General features: G+C 54.8%; 1 protein-coding gene across 9 annotated transcripts in view; it reads left to right on the forward strand.

The window, feature by feature from the left end:
• LRP8 (LDL receptor related protein 8) overlaps positions 1-24,455 on the forward strand; it is a 93,364-nt gene that overhangs the window by 16,420 nt on the left and 52,489 nt on the right. For all 9 annotated transcript variants that reach the window (XM_037827180.1, XM_037827183.1, XM_037827181.1 and 6 more), the window contains exon 3: positions 21,124-21,246. In XM_037827180.1, coding sequence (XP_037683108.1) covers positions 21,124-21,246 — 123 coding nt within the window. The remainder of the gene's footprint in view (positions 1-21,123; positions 21,247-24,455) is intronic.

Consider the following 24,455-nt stretch of genomic DNA (forward strand, 5'->3'; position numbering starts at 1 on the left):
GCCATCTCTCATCAACCCTCACATAAGCCCTATAAGGCAGATACTGTTTTTTATTCCCATTTTACAGAGGAGGAAAATGAGGCAGAAGGTAGTTGAGTGATTTCCTCAAGGTCCTATGGCCAGTAAGTGTCTGAGTCTGGCAGATGGGTGGTGGGCTGAGCAGGCCAGAAAGGCTTCCTGGAGCAGGGGATTGTGGCAGGGCTTGAGAGTACTTGGGGCTTGGCAGGAGGGGCTGGACTGAGGAGGGGTCCTGAGGGCTCTTCTCATCCCTCCTCTGGAGGTAGATCTGCCCCTGCCCCTGTCCCACCTGTCTCCTCCCTACACCCCACACCATTCCCAGGCAGACCCTGGACACCAAGACTCCACCTGGGTATTTCCTCAGGTGAGACCTGGGGACCTGGGGACCTGGGGGCAAAGGTGTGGGTGTGCTCCAGGGTGAGGTGGGGGGACTTTAACATGGCCTGCCCTGGCCAGAGAGTTGTGAGCAGGGTCAGGGTGTGTGGGTGGGGGCTGGCCCTCTGCCTGCTGCTTCTGCTACCTCGTCCTGGTCAGAAGCACCCTCCGCATTAGTATTAATAATAGTAATCATTTGTGATAAATTACCAAATGCCTTCCCTGTGCCAGGGCTGGGCTGGGTGCCCTGGGGTAGGAGGAGGTACCAGTCCTGAGTGGGTGTTGGAGAGGTGTACCTTCCACCATATTTATCTCTTCTGCAGAGCTTGACACAAGGCCGAGCACTCCAGTGGGGGTGGTGGGGGTGAGGGGGGCGGTGGGGGCTTGATAAAGTCTTAGTGGCTGAAAGGCAGGCACTTGGGTCTCTCTGCCAAAGAGTATATTTCTCCCCTTTTTCTGTCACTCACAGTTTCATTCCACAAATGCTTTTGCCAGGCCGCATGCTGAACCCAGCATCGTGTGAGTGTCGTGGATGGCTGTGATCCCCTCACCCGCTGACTAGCTGTGAGACCCTCTCAGGGCCTCAGTTTCCTCATCTGTACAATGGGGTTAGAGTAGCCCCTACCTTGGAGGTACATTGGAAGATGAAATGAGATAATGAGCACAGCACACAGTCATCAATAACGTTTGTGCTTGTGCTTATCGTTAAGGGGGTGGGGTGGGGAAGGAAATGAAGATCTTGGAGCATCTCTGCTCTCCATGCAGGACCTGGAAAACCCTGTGAGGGGAGCTTTGTCCTTTGCAGATGGGGATGGTGAGGCACAGAGAGATAGAGCGACTCACTCAAGATCACACAGCATGTGAGTGGCAGTGTCAGGATTCACACCCTGGTCTCGGACTCCGAGGCCCATGCATTTGCCTCTGGCAGGGACAAAGGAATTAGTCTGAAAGCTCCTTTGGGACTGGGGCTGCAGAGGCTCCTGGCTTTTTCTGCCCATCTCCCACAAGCTTTCAGCCTCCAGATCCCTCCTAATCCGGGGAAAGAGGCAGCCCCCGTCAGTTCTGTCAGCAGCTTTCAGCACCACCCTGGGCCTCTCACCTCCCACGTGCACAGGGAAGCGGCGGGCGAGGATGGGGGATTTCCCGACTTGGTTTGAGATCTGTCACAACATTAATGTTAATTAAGCCTCGTTAATTCAGCCCTCTGCTTACGCAGAGCTCCTGACAGCAAATTACTCTTAAGTGAGGCGGTAAATTTATTGCTGCATTTTCCCAAACACTCAGCAGCAAAGAACGCGCCCTGGGGAAAGGCAGAGAAGAGGCCTGGAGGGCTGGTGATGCGCGGTCCCTGCTGGCCTGAAGGGTCCTGGCCGCCCATGGGTGCGCAGGAGACCTGGGTAAGGGCGGGAGATGGTCCAATCAGAGCAGGCTGCCTGGAGATGTAGTGAGCTCCCCCTTGCTGGAGGTATGTAAGTGGGAAGGTGGAGGGGGCACCGCAGCTCCCTCTGGACCCACCAACACCTTTCCTGCTCCTTCCCCTCCCACACAGCAGACTGCTTTGCACACAACCCTGTTCCCTTTAGCCCTCCACCCCCACAGTGCCTTGAAGTGTGCTCTGCACACAGTAGGACTGCACATGGTGAATTTGATCTGGATGTACAGCCCTGAAGTCCCCCCACTCAGTGTCAGTGAATGCCTCTCACTGCAGAGCTGTCTGACAGAAGAACCAGCCACTTTCTCAGGACTGAGCTCCCTGGCTCTAGAGCTGAGCAGGCAGACACCAGCCACCCTGTCAGGGATGCTGGAAAAGGGGTACCCCTGGTCCTGAGTCACAAGGGGCACTTTTGGAACCAGGATCAGGACTGTGTTCCAGGCAGATGGCCCCATGCCCCAGAAGTCCCTGTTGCTAGGTGTCAAACTGCCACTTGAGGGGCACAGCCCCCGCTAGGTGCCCTAAAGCTCCTCCCCCTCCCTAGTCTCACTACCCCTCTCCTAGGTCCTACTTCCCTCCCTGGCCTCAGGTTGGACCAGGCCTGGGACATTTGGAACAAACCTAGGCTTTGGGGGCCTAGATTTTTTTTTTTTTTAATTAATTAGAGCATTAAATGGTTGCCCTCTGGGAGAATCCCACCATCTGGCTGTCATGAGAGAGGTAGGGAAATATGTGCATATTTGTCTGAAGTGTGTGTGAGTGTCATATGTGAGTGGCTGTGTGTGTGTGTGTGTGTGAACATCTGCATGTGTGTGTGCAAGTGGCTGTGTGTGAGCATCCATGTGTGTGTGACTGTGCGTGTGTGGGGGTAGTGTGGCATGTGTGTCTGCATGTTTTCAGCATGTGGGTGCACACTGGAAGTGCAGCTGGGTGTTGGTGCCTCTCCATGTGCACGTGTGCCCGTCTGTGAGTACACATGCTGTGTGCGAGTGCGTGAGTGCATGTCTGCCGGCACACCCTTCTGTGAGCATATGTACCCAGGCTTGGCTTTTTGGTGCAGGGGGTCAGGCCCTCCCCTTGGCTGTGTGCAGAGAGGGAGCGTCCTTTGATCCCTCCTGGCTGAAGTGGGAGTTGTGGACGGGCTGTGGGGAGAGTGGGTGGGCCTTCAGGGAGGTGGGCAGGGTGAGGATCCTTGTCCCCGTTTGACAGATGGGGGAAGCGAGGCTCGCCCAAGCACAGAGCCAGTGTTGCACTGGAGCCCAGGCTCTTTCTGCTGCAGTGAGCCATTGCCTGGTCAGTGCTTTGTGCCTTTGGCATCTTTTATGCTGTTGGATTCTCATGGTGACTCAGACAGTTCTCACCCCCATTTCTCAGGTTTGCTCGGTGGGCAAGGTGATTTAATGCAGAGGCAGCTGGGCGGCAGGCTTGGCCCAGGGTGACACATCAGCTGTAGGGGTGGCAGCAGCAAGAACACTAGGCCTGGTGACCAGTTGCCTTGGGCCCATCCTGTCCCTTCCTGAGCCTCACAAGTAGTTGTGAGAACTAATGAGGAGGTATGTGCAAAGGGTTATGTAAACTGCAAGCTGCGGGCCCGGGGGTGACCATCACACGATGGGCTGAGGCCCAAACCGTGTGTTCCCAGGGTTCCCTAAGGAGCGGCTCTTGGGAGGTGGGCCAAGGAAGGAGGCGGGTGTCCCTCCAGGCCTGTGGACTGAACCATCTGCCTGGCTGCTAGCACTGCCCCTCAGCTCCAATCCCCCACACAAGAGGTGGTTCATGTACCGAGGTCGCCAGAAGGGTGAGGTTGCTCAGTTCCTAGAGGGTGCCTCCCAGTCAGACAGAACTTGGGATCCTTTGAAACCCCAGGTCTTTATGCATGAATGACAAGGAATTTAAAACAGTTGTTGTTATTAATATGCAGAATGCTGGATGGTCAAAATGGTTTGCATCTTGGGCTGTAAATTCTGTATATATAGAAAAAAATCCAAGCCTCAGGTTTGCCTGTGTTCATTCTTTTATTTTTTTCACTCATTCATTCATTCAGCACACATTCCCTAAGCATCCCCTTGATGAAGCCTGAGTTCATTCAGACCTTGTCCTGACTCCAAGGAGCTGCTAGTCAGGTGGGGAAGGATAATTGAGTGACAGCTACACAGGGTGTTGGAAGTGTGGGCCCAGAAGAGGCCTCCAGTCCCACTCTGGGTCATGGCAGGCTTCCCAGTGGAAGGCAGGGGCAAGAGGGCTCCAATCCCAACTCCCAAAGAATGAGGAGGAGGTACCCACCAGACACCCTGGCCTCCCATTGGGTCTCGCATGGGCTCAACCTTGGGCAGTCTCCCCGTTCACCCAGAAATGGGTGACAGGGCACCTTGCAGCTCCTCTCCTGCCACGCTGCTCTCCCTGGCCTGGGCTCACTCCCTCCAGTAGAGAACGGCTACCCTAGCACCTGGTTCTGGCAGAAACTTGGTTCATTGCAGGGCTTAGGAGAGACGACTGTGGGGGCTGGGGAGGAGGTGGCGGGGACTATAAATGCCTCCCCTCACCAGCTGTGTGTCAAGGCCATACAGCCTTAAAATCACCGTGGGCTTAGCCGGGGAGCCACTTCTAGGACAGCCAGCCCTGTGAGCCCAGCCTGCTGCCTGGTGACAATTCTACCCACTGCACCCTTTTTTTCTCTAAGAAACAGTCCTACTTTATATACAGAGAAACCAAGGTCGGAGAAGAACTGGGAGGCTCAGGAACACAGAGGCCAGTCCTCCTGATGCCCTTTAAAAATTGTAAGAAAACCTTCTTGAGGGCCTTTTACTGTGCTCAAAGCACAGGGGCAAGGGTGCTGCTACAGTGGATAAGAAAAAGTGAGAAGGAACTTCCATCACTGGATATTTCTAGGTGCCAGGCAGGCCCTAGATATGGGCATTGATATATGTTATCTCATAACCAACTACCTGATAAATCAAGTCAGGATTTATCATCACATTTTTGAATGAGGAATAGTACAGGCTCAGAGAGGTTAAGTCACCTACCTGGGGTCAGCCAGCTAGCAAGGGGTGAAACCAGGAATTGAGCCCAGTGTTCCTTAGCCTGCTGGAGGAGGGCCATAGCAGTAGCAGGCAGGAGACTAGAACTTTCCATGCCTCTGGGCTAAGAGGAACCATTCCCTTGAAGAAAAAGATCAGGGTGGGCCGAACCTTATGGGGCAGCAAGCAGTGTCCACAGGTCAGGCTGTTTCAGAATTAGCTTCCCCTTCTCAGGACCCCAAAGCTGAGGGGCACCCCTGTCTAAGGGGCTCTTACAGTTGGCAGTGCAGCTGAGGTCTGTGCCAGTTTATTAGTTTCTTAGCGCTGCCGTAACAAATTACCGCAAACCTGGTGGCTTAAATCAACAGAAGTTTATGGTCTCACAGTTTTGGAGGCCAGAAGTTCAAAATCAAGGTGCCAACAGAGCCATGTTCCCTCTGAGGGCTCTAGGGGAGAATCCTCTCAGCGTCTCGTGGCTCCTGGTGCGCTTTGGCTTGTAGATGCGTCACTCTAATCTTTACGTCAGCTTCTCCTCTGCGTCTCTGTGTGTTTAAATGTCAAAAAGACATCCGTCATTGGACGGAGGGCCCACCCTAGGGCCAGGATAATTTCCCCTTGAGATCTTAACCAGTTACATCTGCAGAGACCCTGTTTCCCAACAAGGTCCCATTCTGAGGTTCCGGGTAGACAGGAGTTCTTGGAGGGCACCATTCAACCTACCGCAACAGGATGCCAGTGGGAGAAGGCGGCTTGCTAGGCCCTGGCCGCACTCCCTCCTCCACTAGCCTCCCACACCATGTCTGTCTCCTGCCCAGCTCTGGCTTGGAGGCCTCATCGCCCTCCTGCTGGGCCCCTGGCCCAGACTCTGAACCGTGGCATGTGGCCGTTAATTCTGCCCATGCTGCCCGCCCTGAGCCCCGGCCCTGCCAGGACCAACACGCTGAGGCCCAGCTATTCCCCGACGGTCCTACCTACCTCCAGGGCCTGCCGGCACCTAGCGGGGTTCCTGAGGGCTGACTTGGTTCTCTTGGCTTCTAGCCACAGAGACCTGAGATTTCCCAGCTAGAACGGGGATCAGCAGAAGCCCAGGCCTCCCTGGACCCCTCCTAGAACATGGGAGAAAGGGCAAGTGCCAGCAAGAGGAGACCGCAGCGGCCCCTGCGGCGAGCGCTGTCTACGGTGGGCCTGAGGACTCTCCCTGTCCTCAGCGTTTGCCAAGCGGCCAGTGACTGTGCGTGGGCCTGACTTGCCTCCCCCACTCTGGCATAGCCGTCTCCCAGGAAACGGGGAGTTTTCCCTCCTTCCCATCATTAAGGTGCCAGGGCAAACAAACGGCCTAATCCAGATGAGCCTGGGGCCACAATTGCACTCTCTTTTGGGGTTTTTCTTCTCTTTATTTCCAGTAATTTTGAGAAGCCTGCAGTAATTGGTATTCCACACAGGTTAATACAACTGCTGCCTCCTCAGTATTATGCCTTAATTTCCTTTATCGCATGGCAAGTTGGAATTAATCGCCCCTCTCCTTCCTTTTTCCCACCGAAACCTATTACCAGCCTGTCTGCTGGTTAAAGTCATTTCGTGGCAGCTCTTGGCTCCTTTCCACTTCCCTGGAAATCTTTTTCTGACCAGAGCCAAAGAACAAGGAGGGGTAAAAAATTCATTTGTATGGACTGGGGATCTCCTGTTGAGAACTTATTTCCCTCCCTGTTCAAGAGGAAGGAAGGTGTCCAGCCTCCAGCTGGCCCAGCTGATGGAGTTCCCCGTCGCTGAGAGCGTTCAAGAGGGCGGAATGGCCATATGTCAGTGACGGGCACGGAGGATTCCTGCACGGGCAGGAGGAGGGAGCTGAGGGGGGAAGGGGCAGGCCTTTGCCGTGCCTGGTGCCTGGGCTAGATTCTGTGAGCTGGAGTTTATAGGGTTCTCTTCTGGACCTTTGGGTCTAAGATTTCTGTCTGTGATTCCCAGATTCAAAGTTGGCAAGATTTTGTGACTCCATGGTCCTGGCATTTCTGCCCTGTGGGCTTGAATGTTTAACTTGTGTGTCTTAGGATTTTGAGATCATGTCCTGGGATCTGGAGATTCTGTTCTGTGATTCTAGGGCTATTTTACGACTCCATAAGCCTCTTAGGCAGCGATTTTGCTATGACTTGGTCTTGGGATGGAGTCTAATTACTTTGAGATGTGACCTCAGGCAGGCCCAGGCCCTCTGTCCTCAGTTTCCCCATCTGTGAAATGTGAGGGTTGGGCCAGGCGGCCTCCGGGGGCCTGAATTCCAGGTGGGTTCTGCCTGCAGTCCCTGTTGGCTCCTCCTGAGCCTCCTCAGGACGCCCTGTCTGTCCTGTCCACACCCTAGCACCTCAAGGGACCTGGAAACTTTACCCATCTGAGCCAAGTCCCCAGCCGGGAGGCAACCCAGCTTTCCCCCCAAGTCCTAGGAGGAAAGCTGTTTGGTAAACTACGTCATCAACCAAGCTCTATCTGCCTGCGATTGTACAATTCAGTACATAATTCCATTATCCACGATCTCTTAATACTCAACACCTGAGGGCATGTAGTTATTGTTAGCTTATTTTATGGGTGAAGAAACTGAGGCTTTAGAGGTTGAGTAACTCATCTATGTCATCACTTGACTCTGAGTTGCTTGCTTTTAACACAGCCCCGGGCGTTGTCTGCTGGACTTTGTGTGGGTCTAACGGGGCCTAACAACCCGGAGCTGGCCAATGGGACTGGGAGCTCGGCGAGAGCTCCGGCCCTGGGGATGATTTTCTCCCAGATCCTGCTGCTGGTTGGCGGTTGCAGACAGCACGTTCACACTCTACTCTGCAGCCAGCCCCTGGGAGATTAAAGGGCTATGGGGAATGGACCTCATTTTCTTGCAAATGCACCAAGAAAATGGAAACAGCCTTCTCCATCTGCTTTTAGAGTCCACCTTTTCCTTCTGGATCAAACAAAATTTCTCCAGGTGGGCTTTCCCCAGATCCCACCGCTACAGGCCAAAATCCCTCTTTTCTTCCAGGTCCATCATCTCCCCATTCTCTGCCGCCTCTGCCCCCCGCAGCCGTCACTCACAGAGGACAGAGAAGGGAGGTGCTGGGGAGGCCTTCATGACCACCTCATTCACTGTGGGACCCAGAGGCCCAGAGGGGAAGTCAGTTGTCAGCGGCCACACAGTGACTTAACCACCCTCATTTCAAATCAAGAGCATCTTCTCTTGTTCTGGGTTGTGGTCATTGTACCTGCAGTTCCTGTGTCCCCAGCTTGGCTGTAAACTCTGTGGTGGGAAGGTGCACCTCTCATTTGTTTATCTTCCTTGTAGAATATTTGGGATCAGACGACCTGGGTTCTAGTCCTGCCTTGGGCTGTGTGACCCTGGGACAGTCCCTTGCCTTTTCTCATGGGGGTTGGTGAGCCCCACCTCTCGCCCGCTTCACAGAGCTGCCATGAGGAGCCAGGTTGAGGGGCCAAGGGATCAGGGTCATGAACCTGTCCACTTACAGCTGCATCCATTTGGGACCTGGGCCTGGTTCTGCCAGATTTCCTTTGGGTTCTGCTGAGCTTTCCAACCAGACAGGCCTCTCTGTGTCCCAAACACCCTTGTGGTTTCCTACCTCCAAGCCTCTGCTCCTCTATTGCCCCTGCCTTCCAGACCCTCCCCTCATCTCTCCATTGACCCTCATCACCCAGGAGCACATCTGCCTCCTCCTCAAAGCGGGTGCTGACCATGCTGGCTCCCAGGACCCAGCCCTGCCCCAGACACCTGGAGTGCCGTCCATCTGACCCGTTCCCACCCCACCCTCTGAGGCACATGCAGCGGGTCCCATGAATGGTGGACATGGAAAACCTGACTCCTTCCTCCTCCGATGTCTAAATGAGGACACTGAGGCAGGGAGAAGGTAGAGACTTGTCAAAGGTCACGCTGGAGGTCAATCTGGAGTAGTGCCCAGGGTCCACAGCCCAGACCACTCAGGCTCCTCCCACCTGGGCCTGGGTTTCTGGAGCTCCCCCAGAGAAGCCCTGTGAAGGGCTTTCCTGCAGCTGGGGTTTGCATCTCCTGAGCCTGGCTCTGTGGCGTGGCTGAGTCTGCATGTCACCGGCTCCTGAGCCAGTGGGATGACTTACCGAGCCCGCTCTGGTCTGGCGAATGGCTTCCGGGCCTGCCTGGGCTGTCAACAGGGAGGTGAATGCTGTCCCGTGGGGCTGCAGATCTTCACCTTGGAGCTGACTGCTGGGGTGGTGGACGCAGCCTGAAAGTGGGGGCGCCACCTGGGCCTGGCCTGCTGAAAAGATGGTAGCCCAATAAGCACCCTGTGGGTCATTGAGCTTGATCATGTTCTACCCTTGGTGCTCTGGGCCCTGGTGGGCTGCACTCACTCCTGTCAGGTGGGAGGCAGTGTCAGGCCGCATCAGCAGTCACTGCTTGAGCTGCCCTTGAGGGGCACGCAGTTTTGCCTAGTGGAGGTAGAAGGGGGACCTCATGCCTGCTGAAGCTGCACAAGTAAAGGCAGTGGTTAGGAAAGCCTGTGGTTTATTCTGGGAATGGGGAGTGGTTGTGGAGAAGGGTGGTCAGCAGGGATGGGCTGGAGCAGTTAGGGCAGCTTGAGATATTCCTGAGTACCCTGTTAGAGACCTTGGTCATATTTTGGGGGAGCTGGGAAGCCAGGCAGAATAAAGAAAGATGGCCCCTAATCATGGAGAGAGAGGTCTTTAGGGGCACAATGGCTATTGGCTCTGGGTTTTAGAGCCCCTCCATACCCCACCTGGAGCCATGGGGGTGGGGGGATTGTGAGAGCCTGGACTGAGCCAAAGTCCCCCCACCCCGCCCCCCATCAGCCTTCTCTGGGTCTGGTGGTGGGTTACATCATATCTAAGAAGGAAAGGAACTTGTAAGTCAGCTTGTCCAATCCTGGCATGTCATGGAGGAAGAGCAAGGCACAGAGAAGGCAAGCGACTTACCAGAGGTCACGCAGCAAAGCCAGGACCCTAGCCAGAGGAGAGAGACAGCTGTTCAAGTCCTGCCAATGCTTACCCCATTCTCAGTGAAATAATCTTAACCTCTCTCCAAATAAAAGCCAGCTTCGGGCCTCCACCGGACACACAGGTGGGGCTGGGGACGGCTGAGAGCTGGTACCAGCCTCTTGGGCACAGCCTGCCCATGCTCCCTGGCAAGATAGATTTCCCAATTACAGGGTTTCCCTGCCCATTTGTCACCAAGATGGGCCAGTGGGGTGCCTCTCCGGAAATGCTTCTCCTTCCAGCCTAATTGGTAAAAGTGTTTGCATTTTCTGCTTGGCCAGGGCTGCTTCCCATCATTTGCCACTGCCTGGTGGGCAGAGGGTGCTGCATCCACATTACTGCCCACAGCAGGGGCCAGCATGCCTGACCACCCATGGGCTGGGAGGATGGACCCATAGCCCCTCCCCCCAGGCGGTCTCATCAGCTCTCCATCATTTACTCCCTTTCCCAAACTGGCTGCTGGGCACGAATGACTTTGGCCACCGGTCTTAGCAAACCTGGTCCAGGCTGTTGACTGAAGCAGGGTCTGCACCTCATGGGTCCTCAGGCACCTCGGCCTGTCCTCCCTGACCCTGGCTACAGACCACTGTTCTGGTTTGCTAATGCTGCCATTATGCAAAATGCTAGAAATGGATTAGCTTTTATAAAGGGGGTTTTTTGGTTACCAAGCTGCAGCCTTAAAGCCATAAAAGTGTCCAAGCTAAGGTGTCAACAATAGGTACCTTCACAGAAGAATGGCCAATGGTGTCTGGAACACCTCTGTTGTCTGGGAAGGCACGTGGCTGGCATCTTCTTCCTTTGCTCCCGGGTTGTGTTTCAAAATGGCTTTCTCCCAGGACGTTTCTCTCTAAGCATCTGGGAGTATTCTCTTAATTTTCTCACAGGCAAACTCTGGAGTAGCAAAAGTCTACTTTCAATGGGCGTCTTCAAAATGTCTCTCTTTGCTGCTCACCAAAATGTCACTCACAGCTGCTCTGAGTTGCTTCTGTCTGTGAACACTTTTATAGGGCTCCAGTGATTTAATGAGACCCACCCTGAATGGGTGGGGTAACACCTCCATGGAAATTATCCAATCAAAGGTCTCGCCCACAGTTGATTGAGTTACATCTCCATGGAAACAATCAATAGGTTCCAACCTAATCAACACTAGTACGTCTGCCCCCACAAGATTGCATTAAAGTACATGGTGTTTTGGGGGACATGATACATCCAAACCGGCACAACATCCATACTGGGAACCCTGGGTTTCCTTTACTCACCATTCATGGGGGCTGAGGTGGCAGAGCAGGGGCTGGAATGAGGTCTGGAGACTTCTCTCGGCTGCAAAAGAGGAAGCAGAAGAGCTGCTGCTTCTTCCTGTCAGAGGCTGGTGGCAAGGAGAGTAGGGCCTGGAGAGCAGGAGCCATTGGTGAGCTCCAATGTCTGCCCGGAGGAGCCCAGCTGGGGTCAGACAAGAAGGTGCCCTGGCCAGAGGAGGCTGAGACCCCACTGGGGTCACCCAGGTGCCCCCCACCCCGAGTGGAGGGGAAGTGTGAGGCCAGGAGCCAGGCTGGATGCTGGCCTGGAGGTCGGAGGGGGTTTCCCGGCCACACGTCCTGCCCTCTGGAGGCTTCTACTTTGAGGCTACTGTGAGGTTCACTCTAGCTGTTTCCCTGGGACCCATAATCCTCGTGCCTTGTGAGTGGTCAAAAGCCAGGGTGGTGCTGGACCAAGTTTGGGACGTTGGCAGGGCAGTGGCCCGTCTTCCCTGTGCTGCCCGCTTCTCTAAGCATAACCCCTTGCAGCATGATTGGTCCCTTTGCAGGTGCCAGCCAGGGCCCCTGCTGATCCCACCTCTCCCCCATCCTCTCTCCCCACAGCCGCCACTGGCTCAATACCTCCTGCGCCCACAAATCACTAAGACGGGAAGATGCCTTTGTCATCTGTCCCTCGGAGACGCCCATCTTCCCCGTGGAGACAGCAAGTCCCACATACCCCAGCGAGGGCTTGGGCCTCCCTTGGTGACAGTGGGGCCGGGGTCGGGCAGCGTCTGTGAATGGCTGGCATGTGCTGGGGTTGGGAGAAGGGACCTGACCCTTTTAGAGGGGCCTGGGGCAGCACCGAGAACCACAACCACTCTGTTATGGGGTTGAGGATCTGGAATGTCAGCTGAAGGGGGCCCTTAGATACTTGTTCACGTGAGGAAACTGAGGCCCAGAGTGGGAAGGGGGCTTGCCAGGGCCACACAGCCAGTTAGTGGTGTGAGGCTCTAGATATTCTTTGCGCACCTGCTCAACATCAGGCCCTAGGTGAGATGAGACGAGGGGGCCTTTCCGATATTATGGGGAGGCATTAGTGTGAGACAAGCTGGACAGTGGGCTGAGGACATTGAGGAAAGAGCCATGGGCCTGGGGGTTCCAGTCCTGGCTCTGACTCTTACTGGCAGTGCACTCTTGCTCAGTCCCTTTCTGGGGCTCCCTCCCTGTCCTCATCTAGTGGGTGGCACCTGCCCCAAGGACCCCCAGTGGAGGCAGGCTGAGGGCAGCCTGCAGAACCCTGCCTCTTCATTTGGGACAAGGTGGGTGTGGGCAGCTTGTGGTGTGACACCTGTGTCCTCTGCCACAGCCACAGAAATGTTGAACTGGTCCTGACACCCCCCCACCCCCGTCATGGCCGCTGCCTGGATCAGCTGTCCCACTTCCACCTGGGGATCTGGTCCAGCCCAAGAGCCACCTCCTCCAGGAAGACCTCTCTGGACTGCCTCACCCTTGGTCTCTCCCTCTGACCTCCCCGGCCCTTCCCTTCATGCCTCGTTGTGACTTCTTTGTTTTGTCTTATGTTTGCCCTGGTTATGTGTAGCTCCTTGGTAGTGGTGGGGTGGGGACCTGGACAATTTTGAGAAAAACTTTTCCCATTTGAAAGCAAAGATGCCCTTATCAGAAAACAGTGCTCCCCATGCTCCCCGCTTCCTCTTTGTGCATCTCCCTCAAAGCTGTGACACCTGTACCCTCCCTCTCATACCTGATGCTCCTTCCTCTTTCTCTCCAGGTAGGATGAGAGGGTGGGGGGAGAAAGCAGCTCAGTTGTCACCTGCTGATGGATGGTGGCAGCCTGAGCCCTGGAGCCTGATGGGCAACACACAGCCATGGGCCGAGCTCCACCCACCACAGTCTGGTGGGTGCTTTGGGCACACTGTGGGAAGAGTTTGCGTTTCTGGCCCTGCCTGGAGCCTTGAGCCTGAGGTCGTCGGCGTGTGGAAGCTCAGACTCAGAGAAATGGCTGCTTGCAGGGGTGGCATTGGGGGTGGCCCCAGCTAATCGACATCCCTGACTCACACACGCACCATCGTGGGGTCTCACCACAGGACCTTAGGATGTGCCGATCAGGGTGTCACAGTCTTAGAATCTTGGGTCTTTGGAAGGTTAGAACTGTAAACACACAGAAACTATTTTCAGCGTTACACTATCAGGCCCATGGGTCTTTGCGCTGAGGGTTCTTAGGAGCCTCACAGGTCCGAGGAGGGAGGGGGATCAGAGTTTGAACCCTGTGCCGCTGCACCCCAAAGCTGCTGGTGATGGGTTTCACGGAGAACCCAGCAGGGCTGCTGAGGGGGTGATGGGAATCTCCCCCCACCCCCTGCCCGGCTTCCAACAGTGCAACTCCATTTTATCTGCTTCGTATGTTGGAGTTTCACTTGGATAAAGGACTCCTCTGCTTAAAGCTGAACAGTAAAGTTTGCCAGGCCCTGCACTGTGCCGCAGCTCCATGCCAAGACCCGCCGCAGCCTGGGAGGGTGGCTCCGGCCGGCGGGAGGTTGGGTGCGCAGGCTGGGGCCTCCCGGGAGGGGGCTGCAGGTTGCTCGGGGCCAATGTCTCCTCCCCCTCTCACTCCCACTGTGTTGTTGCTGCAGCCAGAGAACACTCCGGGGTCTGTCGTCCCGTTAACTGGGGTGACAGTTTAATAGTAGCTTCCTGGGCTGTCATTTAAATCTGCCTGCCAGGTTAGTAGGCCAGGGGCGGGCTGGCACGCCCCCTGCCCCCACCCCGGATCTGCCTTCTGCTGGCAGCGGTCGTCGTGGCAACGCCAGGGCCTGGCTAGCCTTGCAGAAGGTGGCCGTGGTGGGGGGAGCAGCCCTTTTCATATCCGCCGACCCGGGTACAAGTGGGCCCAGCTGCATTAGGGCCGGGCTGCGGGGCCTGGAAGAGAAGGCAGGAACGGACCGGTGTTCCACCCTCTGTGCTTGGGCTCCAAGGGTGGGGCTTTCATCTCTGCAGTCTCAAGTCTCTTGACTTCCTGGGGAGGGCTAGAGGACGGGACCCTCAGGTCATACAGCTACAGTGTTGAGCTGGAATCCATCTTTCCTACCCTGCTCTGCTATCAAGGGATCGTCCCTGGAGTCCTGGAGACCTGTCTTTGGAAATATAAGGGCGACACGGAACCTGCACCCCACACACATCTCTTTCCCTCTTTCATTTCCCTGCTCCCCATTGGTACCTCATGTCAGATACCCCCCGAGGCCACCCCCCAACTCCAATTCCCACCCTCTTCCTGGGGCCCTTCTCTAGACCTTGGGGTCTCCCACGAGGCTCCCTGCATGAGCTTGCTAGGGCTGCCGTAACAGGGGCCACAAACGGGTGGCTTTAAAACAGCAGGAAACATTTATTCTCACAGTTCTTGGTGTCCAAGAGGTCTGAGATCGAGGGTGTCAGCAGGGCCCTGCTCTCGGGCACGGATCCAAGAGAGGCTCCTTCCTTGCCTTACCTCGGATTCTCGTGGTTCCCTCTGTGCCTATCTGAATTGTGTGTCGTTTGTTTCTGTTGTACCACATTGGTCCTTCTTGATAAGGACGCCCAGTCCTATTGGACTTAGGCCCACACCTAGTCCAGCATTGACCTTCATCTTGTAATTACATCAACAGAGATCCTATTCCAAATAAGGTCACATTCTGCGGGCTCTGAGGTGGACATGAATTTGGGGGGACACCGTTCAACCCAGGACAGTTCCCCTCAGCATTACTCTAGGCCAAGTGCTCTGTGAGCACCTTTCAAGCCTTGGAGACAGCAGTGGGGGGTTACAGGCCTCTGCTCTGTGGCCATTGGCCAGTCTTCCCCTCGGGGGCACCTCTGGTTTCATCTGTAGGATGGGGTAGTTTGCCACCCCACTATGGTGTCCCCAGGTGTGGCTCATTGGACAACTTTTCCCTGGGGAATTAATGGACACCATTTTCAGACTATTGTAATTCCTTGGTTAAGCAAGGTTGGAGTGTCCGGGGAAACAAGTCAATCAGCTGTCTTTACTGCAGGCCTTCTCAGGGCCTTCCTAGTAAGCCAGTGGGTTGTCGTTGAACCTCCGAGGGAGAAATAAAGTGGTTCTTTCCAGAAGTCTGGGTGGATGACCAGCTGTGCTCTCTGCTTGCCTTCTGCCCCTCTCTTCCTCTGCTAGGGGATGACAGCCCATCCCGCATGGCTTCAACGGTTCCAAAGAAAGCCCTGGCAGCCTGGAGCTTTGCGTTTTAATTGGCCACAAAACAGAGGCCCTGTGCTGAGCAGGGGCTGGGTGAGTCCCTGAGTGAGCTCAGGGAAAGCCAGGCCCTAGTGCTGGGCCTCCAAAGAGTGGCGTGGTGCAGGCAGGTGAGCCAGCCCTGGCCTGGCAGAACTCCCAGGTCACTTGCCACTCACCTCCTTCCCAACCCCCAACCCTGAACGGCCCTTCTGCTGTCTCCTTCACATCCCCAGTCCCTTTTTTTCCATCTTCCTGGAATGCCCTCCACTGCTGACCACTCCCATGGCTTGGCTGACTCTGCTTCCTTAAACACAGTCCCTTTCTCCAGGAAGCCTTCCCTGACCTCTGCTTGTTAGCCCTGAGGAATCTTTGTTTTGAAGCCCCCTCTCTGCAGGGGGGTTATGGGATGAGTGTGGGTGGGGAACAACAGCTGTGTAGGGTGCATATTGTCTAAGGGAAGGGTGCCTCTGCAGAGGGGGAAGCTGGGAGGTGTCAAGTGATCATAATATCCCAAGACCATAGACTCTGGGTGCTTTGAGAAGGGGTTTAGGAATCAGTCAGCACCACACCTCCATTTTCCAGATGAGGTTGCAGGTCTAAAGGGATTGACTGATGGACCCAGGGCCACACACAGCAGCTGGGGTCAGGTCTGTGACTTCACCTGCCCCAAATGTGCACCTTCATACTCTTCAGTTTATACAGCCTCAGAAATACCCTTTAGCCCATTTGCTCCTCACAACAACCCCATGGGTTTAGCAAGGCAGGGGTATTATCCCCTGAATACAGATGAGGAAACTGAGGCTCAGAGAAGTTGTGACTTGCAAAAAAGTCACATAGCCCACAAGTGGCAGAGCCAGAGCTTGGTGGACCATGTAATAGCAGCTCCCACTTCCCTTTTCCTGGATTTCCCAGTCTCCCTGCTCTGCCCTGGGATCAGCACACCGCCACCCCCCCTCCCCCCCGCCTCCGGAATCCTGTGTCCTTTGTGGCAGTCCATCTGTTGCCATAGCACCAGATTATGATGTCGCAGGCCTGGGAGTACAGGGACTCACAGAGGTGGGCATTGTAGACGGGGTGGACTGGCATGGAGGGACATGAATCCCTGGAAGCAGGGAGCCACAGCCTCAAGCCTAGCTGGGGAATCACCCCGGGAACCAGAGCCAAGGCCAGGAGAGTGGGGGCCTGGCCTGGCTTGCTCTGACAGCCCTAGAAGGACTGCTCGGCCCCTCCTCTTGGCAGGGATGCTGCGGCCTCTTGACAAGGAACTGTCAGGCTCATTACATTGACATTTGGATGCTCGCTGCAGTCCCCCAGGAGAGCCTTTCTACCTCTTGTGCTGTGGCAGTGCTGCATGGGGAAGCCACCATCCCCACTTGCCCAGAGAGGGGAGGAACTTGCTGAGGTTCACCCAGCAAACAGAAGGCCATGCCAGGATTCAGTCCCAGCTCTGACTCCAAATCCTTCCACATGGTTACACTTTGGATGGGACCCTCCAAGGTAGTTTAGTCTAGTCTCAACCTGAAATGCCCAGCTTGCCTCAGTTTCGCCAAGGCTGAGCGAAGGTCGTCACAGGCCTGGGTTTTTCTCTTGCACACTTTTCAGCACATTTCAGGAAGCACCTCATCCAGCTACATTTGTGCTTTGTGACCCATGCCTTGTCCCATGGCCCCTGGCACCTGAGAGGTGTTTCACTGGTCACTGCATTTGCCCCTCTGGATCCTCATTCTTAGCTTAGTAACACCGAGGTGGCTGGAGGCCTTAGTGGAAAGAGCCCAAGCTCTGGTGGTTGTCACACCAAGTTGGAATCCCACTTCTGCCACCTCCTGGTTCCATGTCTTCAATCAAGACCTGACCTCCTTGAGCCTCAGTTTCTTCTTCAGTGAGATGGGATTAGCAGTAACCACCACCAGGATAGCTGAGATATTGGTTGAAAGGTGCCAGGCCAGAGTCAGGGTGGAAAATGTCCAAACTAGTCCAGATAGTGAACAAATCTGTTCCAAAAACCACTACCAGGGGGCACCCATCCCTGCAGCTCCCATTCCCTGGGCCTGACTGGCCCCAAGACTGCCCTTTAGGACTGTGACGACACTTTCGGCTATTCTGGCGTCTGTGTCCAGTGCCCACCAGGGTGGCACACCAGGGGAACCGGAAGGGCATCAGCTGGTCCTGTGCCCAGTGATGGAGCCCCTCCTCCACCTTCTTCAGGCCTGCTTTACCATCCTGGGATCTGCCTCTTCACGCGTCTTTGCCAGGCTTGCTGCTTGGTGCTCTGAGCTCCTGGGGCTGGGCTGAGCTGATTCTCTTCTGTGGGCTCAGAAGGCCAAACTGGAGCTTCTGGGGTTGGGGATGGGGGTGGGGAGCGGGCTTCCCATCTATTTGGGGGCTTTTCTTCCACATCTGATGCTGCCAAGCATTTTGTTTGGGGAGCCGTGGTGGTGAAGAGCAGGTGTCTGTTTGTGGATTCAAACAATAATACTTCTCCTACCCAGATGCAGCTTAGGCATGTAACGAGATCTCTGGGCCTGGATTTTCTCATCTGTCACGTGGGGATGTAACGGGCCTTCTCTGTGGGGTTGCCCAGGTCAAGTGCCTACACAGAGGCCACCACACTGCCAGTACTCAGTGAAACTTAGAATAGGAAGGAAAAAACTAGGATTTATGTTTCTTTTTTTAGATGCTGAACTGCTGGTAGAGGGAACTCCTCTGGTGTTCGTATTAGGAAATGTCCCAGATGCCGTGGGTTATGATGGCACTTACTTTAGTGTGATTATGGGCTTTGATTTACCAAAAGGTGGTCTTGGTATCAATTACTGACAACGACCCCTCAGTGCCGGGCTCAGGAAAGGCCGCTCTGGGCTCTGGCCTGGGAGGCAGGAGACCCGGATCTTACTCTGGCCTGGCTGTGTTTCACTGTCTTGTGCTGAATCCCGGGAGAACATCAGGCAGGAAAACAGACCATGTTGGACCATGGTGATCAGTGTTCATCTTCTGCAGGGATCCTCAAATAGTAAGGCCCTGGGCCAAATCCGGCCTGCTACCTGATTTTATAAATAAAGTTTTATTGGAACACAGCCATGCTTATTCATTTACCTGTTGTCTGTGGCAGCTTTTTGTCTATAATGGTAGAGTTGTGACAGAGACAATATGGCCTGCGAAGCCCAAAATATTTACTCTCTCGCCCTTTACAGATACACTTTGCCGACCCCTGACCTAGAGGGAAGTTCAGGGGATTGTGGGATTGTGGAGGAGGCCCCTGACCCAGACTGGAGGTGGTCAGGGAAGGCTTCTCCGAGGAGGTGTATCTAAGCCAGTGTGTAAAAATGGAAAGAAGATGGAGTTGAGGGAAAGGGCTTTCAGACAAAGGACAGCTTGAGCAAGGCATGGTGGTATAAATAGCATGGAGTGTGAAGGGATCCACCAGCTATTGAGTGGGGCTAGATTGCAAAATGTGGGAAGGGGAAACTGATGGAGGGGAGACAGGTTGGGGCCAAGGGACCTCTCAGCCCCTGGGAAGAGGCAGGGTCCAAGCAGCCCCTGAGGTCATGTTCCAGTTTGCTAAAGCTGCCATTATGCAAAATACTAGAAATGGATTGGCTCTTATAAAGGGGATTTATTAGGTTACAAATTTACAGTTCTAAGACCATAAAAGTGTCCAAACTAAGGCATCAACAAGAGGATACCTTCACTGAAGAAAGGCCTATGGTGTCCAGAACACCTCTGTCAGCTGGGAATGCACATGGCTGGTGTCTGCTGGTCCTTTGTTCCCGGATTCTGGTTTCAGAATGGCTTTCTCCAAAATGTCTCTGGGCTTCTGTCTCTCTTAGCTTCTCTGTCTCAGCTCCTGTGCATCCTTGCTTGTTCTCCCAGGGCATTTCTCTCTAAGCATCTGGGGGTCCTCTCTTAGCTTTTCCCAGGCAAACTCTGGGCTTCATCTCTTAGCATCTCCAAACGTCCTTCTCTCTACATCTCCAAGTGTCTGGGTCTGTGTCAGCTTTTAGCTTCTCCTGCAGGCAAATTCTGTATTACGTATCTTAGCTTCTCTCCAAAATGTCTCTCTCAGCTTCTCTGAGCTCCTTCTCTCCATGAGCTCTCTTAAAGGACTCCAGTAAACTAATCAAGACCCACCTTCAATGGGCACGGTCACACCTTCATGGAAATAATCTAATCAAAAGGTCTCACCCACAGTTGGGTGGGTCACATCTCCATGGAAACAACCTGTTCAAAAGGTGCCACCCTTAATAAGTCTGACCTCACAAGATTGCATTAACGAACATAGTCTTTCCTAGGGTACATAACAGTTTCAAACCGGCACAGGTCACATCCAGCCCCAGCGTCGTTCAGGAGGAGGACTTAAGCCTTGGGGGTTGGGAGATCTGAATTGGGGGTTTGGGCTCCTCAAGGCCTGGGGTGAGTCACTCCTCTGTGCTCAGGGATCCTCATTTGGGCTGAAAAGAGCCCCCTTCCCCCCAGTTCCTGGGCCTCCTAATCTGGAACCACCACACCTGAAAGGGGCCTTTGGGATTATCTCACCAAATCACCTTCCATTTTCCCAAAGCAGAACTGAGGGCCAGAGGGACAGTGCAATGCAAGAAGGCACATGGCACAGCAAGGCCCTGAATCCAGGCCTCTGCACTCCCTGCCCAGTGCTCTCTTTCTCTCCCACCACGTTGCTCTAGAGAAGGGCCTGGACCCTCAGCCAAGCACTGGGAGGGTGCATGTTGGGGGGTGGTGGGGGTGGTGGGGGTGGGGTTATTGAATGCAGACTTGATTCAGATAAGCCCCCAACAGTTGTGAGGCCCAAGGCTGTTGTGGAGGACCCTGAGGCTCAGAACAGGGTACACGGGGCAGCAAAGACTCCTGGCTTGGGGCCAGTCACTGTGTTCTTGTCCCAGCTGTGAAATCTCAGCCCGCATTGTCCTCTGTGAGGACAAGAACATTCCATTTCTATTGCTTCCAAGTAAGACTCAAACCTTAAGGACAGCAATAGCTGCTGCTTCCGAGCATCTGCTCTGTGCTGGGACCTCTGTCTACAGTGTGTTCTTTGTGTTATAGCTTCTCATTACACCCTTGTCAGATCCCTCTGTTTTCTTCTCCCCATTATATAGATGAGAAAACTGAGGCTCAGAGGCTAAGAAACATCCCCAGGGTCACACAAGTGGAAAGAGGCAGGGCTGGGATTCAATCCCCAGTCAGGAGGTCTGTCCTTCCAGGCTGTAAGTGCCTCGAGGGGCAGGGTCTCATCAGGGTTTGTGGAGTAAACTCATCTGGGGTTTATGCCCCGTAGATGCTCTTTCCATGACTCTGAACATATAAAATACCTCGTTAATGTTGCTGTGAAGGAATCATTTGCTTTGAGGACTCATTATCGTGAGCTCCAGTGCATGCACAAGGGGCTTCAGCTTCCGGTCTGGATGGGGGAGCGGGACAGGCTGGCGCAGGGACTGAGAACTGGCTCAAGGGGCCAAAGCAGCTGTTGTAGGGTATCAGGGCAGGCTTCTTGGAGGTGGTGACAGTGGAGCTGCACTTTGGGGAGAGAGCGAAGGTGTGACAGGGGAACAGGCTCCCTGCCATGTGATGGATCTGCCGGACTAGATAGAGCCCCTGGAGGGCAGCGCTGAGGTGCCAGCTGTCTCTGCCCATCTAATGCCTGTGGAATGAATAAGTGTTTCTCTTCTGTCCCCTCCCCTCAGTGGGTGGGGTGCTCCGTGGCTCCTAGTGGGAAGGGACCCCATAGCCCCCTGTTTCTGTGGCCTGGCCCCTAATGCTCTCCTCCTTGCCTCCTGGCAGCCAAGAAGACCTGTGCTGGCACCGACTTCACCTGTGACAACGGCCACTGCATTCCTGAACGGTGGAAGTGTGATGGCGAAGTGGAGTGTTCTGACGGCTCCGATGAGTCCAGGACCACCTGCAGTGAGTCCTGCACGTCGGTCTGGGACAGGGTGGTCCTCGCTCTGGGACTTGGTGTCCTCAACAGTCAGACCTTCCCCATTAGGTGGTTGTGAGGCTCACGTGGGGTAACCAGTTGAACACAGCCCCAGACCCCACTTTGTGCCACGTCCTGAGGGGAAGGGGTGCTCCTGGAGGACAGTCAGGGGGGTTTGGTTGTTGGTTTTCCAGTCACCTGTTTCTTTACAGCCCTCTTGCAGATCAAGCCCTATTCCTAGAACATGGGAGCTAGAAATAGCCCTCATGAGCCCTTCTGCCCCAGCTTCTCCTACTATTTTTCTTGAGGTCTCAAATAATAATTCTAATAATACTAATGATGGCTGAGGGTTTCTAAGCATCATTGTGTGCCAGGCACTGTGCCAAGCTCTTTGTATGCATTAGCTCACTTTATCCTGAGAACTTTGCAAAGGAGGTCACTCAGGCTCAGAGAGGTTGAGTGACTTGCCAAAGGCCACCCAGCTAGGACTTTGAGGCCCCAGCTCTTCCCTCTGCTCAGTGTGGGCTGAGCCCAGGAGCAGATAACCCAGGCCCATGGCAGGCTGGGCATGAGCACAGGCAGCCAGGGTGAGGCGGACCACCGGAGCCAGCCCCAGGCCTGCCTCCCACACTCGGCACTCGGCACTCGGCACTTGGCTTTGTCTCTCTGTGATTTCTTCTCCAGGCCCTAATCCTCAAAGCAAACTTACACCCGGCAGGTCATTCCACCATGACATTTGTTAAATTAAAAAGGAGATGAGAAGGGGGCGGGGAAGGACCCAGCAGTCCCTGAGGCTGAGGCTGAGGCTGAGCTTTAGCAGCCTGAGCCGGAGACAAAAGAGCTGGGGGCTGGGAGAGAGGGGAGCACGTGGAGGATGGCGGTGGGGTTGGCAGGGACTCCGGGAGCCTCCCTTTAGGGGCAGAGGTGGGAACAATGGCCAGAGTCCCATCTAGGGCTGTGGCTGGTGATAACTGGGTTTCCTTGTCTCCTAGCAACAGAGCCACCAGTCTCTGTGGGAGAGGGAGGGAGGGAGAGGAAGGGAGAGCAAGCAGACCCCCGCCTGAGACAAGGGGCCCCTCATCTCCTGGTACACCGGCCCCTGCCCTCCAGGGGTGCCCCAGGCCCTATCCTTTCCTCCCCGACCAAGCAGCCGAACTCCATGCAGTCTCAGGGCACCTGGGCAGGAGTGAAGCCAGCCCTGCCTCCTGAGCCTCTGCAGGAACAAAACCCTGCCACGCCAGTGTGACTTTCATCCTCAGACAAACCCGGGGAGGGAGGTGAAGCCCCATCTGGAGAGGAGGAAACTGAGGCTGGGTGGTTCAGCCCCTAGCCCAAGGCTGCCCAGCGAACAAGGGGCAGAGCCAGGACCTGGCACGGGGTCGTGTGCAGCCAGCAGTGCATGTTCAGAAGCGGGGCTGAGGCCACAGGGCATCTTTTCCACTTTCCTATGCAGTCAGCCAGCAGGGCCATCAGCACCCCATTTCAGCCGCTACCCCCACTCTGGGGGCAGAAGAGGAGAGGAGGGGAACCTCATCGTGGTTATTATTGGGGGGCCATCTTGCTGCCTGAGAGCTGTGCTCCCCGTTCCTTTCCATCTGCCTCCCTGGACCCCCCACCCCTGCTCTCTTGGCCGCCTCTCTGTACCATCTCACCCTCTTTCTGTAGGCCCTTCTCCCCAGCCTGCCTCTCACCATCTTGCTCTTCCTGCCCTGTCCTGGGTTCCCCTCCATCATTTTCCCTCTTGCCCATCCCAGCACTTGCTGCCTTCCACTCTCTCTGGGCTATGCAGGGACCCTCCTGCCTCCCAGTTCCACTTTGAGCCCAGCTGTGAGGCACTGTTTGACAGTTGAGGAACTGCAGACTCAGAGAAGTTGAGGCATTTGCTTCAAAGACGCATGGCTCGTTCACAGTGGGTCTCCCTTCTGTGACAAAAGACAGCTCCTCAGCCTCTCTGAGGCTTGACCGGGAGCCCTGTGGGTGCAGCGGGGAAGGCAGCACCCTGGGAGGGGAGGCCCAGCTCTCCCTTGTGAGGTCCTACGTACCGTCCTGTCCCTCTCTGGGCCCCAGTCTAACATTCCAGAATTCCAAAGATGTCACGATTCTAAGATTCCTGGATTTGGGAATTCTGTGACTCTCTTAGGGTCCTGAGACCCTCTTTCTCCCTTGCCTTGCTCCCATCATGAGCACAGGGCCCAGGACCCACTTCATGTGCAGAGTTACATGGGTACCAGGTGGGTGAGGCCTGTGGGTGGGAGAGCTACCTACAGGAGGTCACCAGAGTGGGACCTTGAGGGTCAGGCAGAATCTGGGGCAGCAGGACCTGGTAGCAGGCTTGCTCACAGCTTCCTGACTAAATGGGAACCCGGCAGCCAATCCGCTGCCCATTTAATTGGCATTGCCATAGCAACCCCCATAGCTACCGGGTTCCTGGAGACTGTGCCAGCTCCCCAATAAAGCCCCCTCCCCATCCCCAAAAGAAAGAGTGTAGGCAGCAAAGTGTACTGGGTTTGGTGGCTGATGTAGATGGGTTCATGTCTCTAACCTGTGAGACCTCAGGCAAATTGCCAAGTCCCTGAGTCTCAGTTTATTGCTCTGTAAATTGGGTTAATGCTATTTGTGAAGGACTGTGAAAGTCAAATAAGAAAATGCATACAAAGTATCAGTGCCAGGGGGTAAATGGCATAGTGATTTTATTATATTTTGGCTCCAGGCCCTTCCCCACCCCTAATCTAAGATACTAGGATAGTATAAGTAAGGGGGCGTGGGGCTTGCATTGAGAGGGGATGGGGTTTGGGAACAGGTCCCCATTCTTCTGTTCCCTCCACTATGTTGTCTGCCCCTGGCTGAGTGAGGTTTTTTCCAGCTCTGTTTCTTTCTGGTTCTATCAAACAGTCAGGAGTCATAACGGGAAAGCCCAGAACGTTTGCCTAATGAAAGTAGCACTTCAGCTCTAATTATAGCTCACTTGATTGGGGACAGCTTCTGACCCACCTTCAGGCATCTGCAGGGAGGGGTGTGAGGTCGGGGGTGGGGTGGGGAGAGGAGAATGGTTCAAGGTGAGTGAGCTTCTCCTCTGGGTGCTGCTCATTGAAAATGAGGTTTTTATTTCTACATCTCAGACCTTTTCCTCCTGGAAGGGGGACTTTACTGATCAGCCAAGCTCACCCTTTCCTCTTATAGACAGGGAAAGGGAGGC

This window comes from Choloepus didactylus, chromosome 2, assembly GCF_015220235.1.
Source record: "Choloepus didactylus isolate mChoDid1 chromosome 2, mChoDid1.pri, whole genome shotgun sequence".
Lineage (NCBI taxonomy): Eukaryota > Metazoa > Chordata > Mammalia > Pilosa > Megalonychidae > Choloepus > Choloepus didactylus.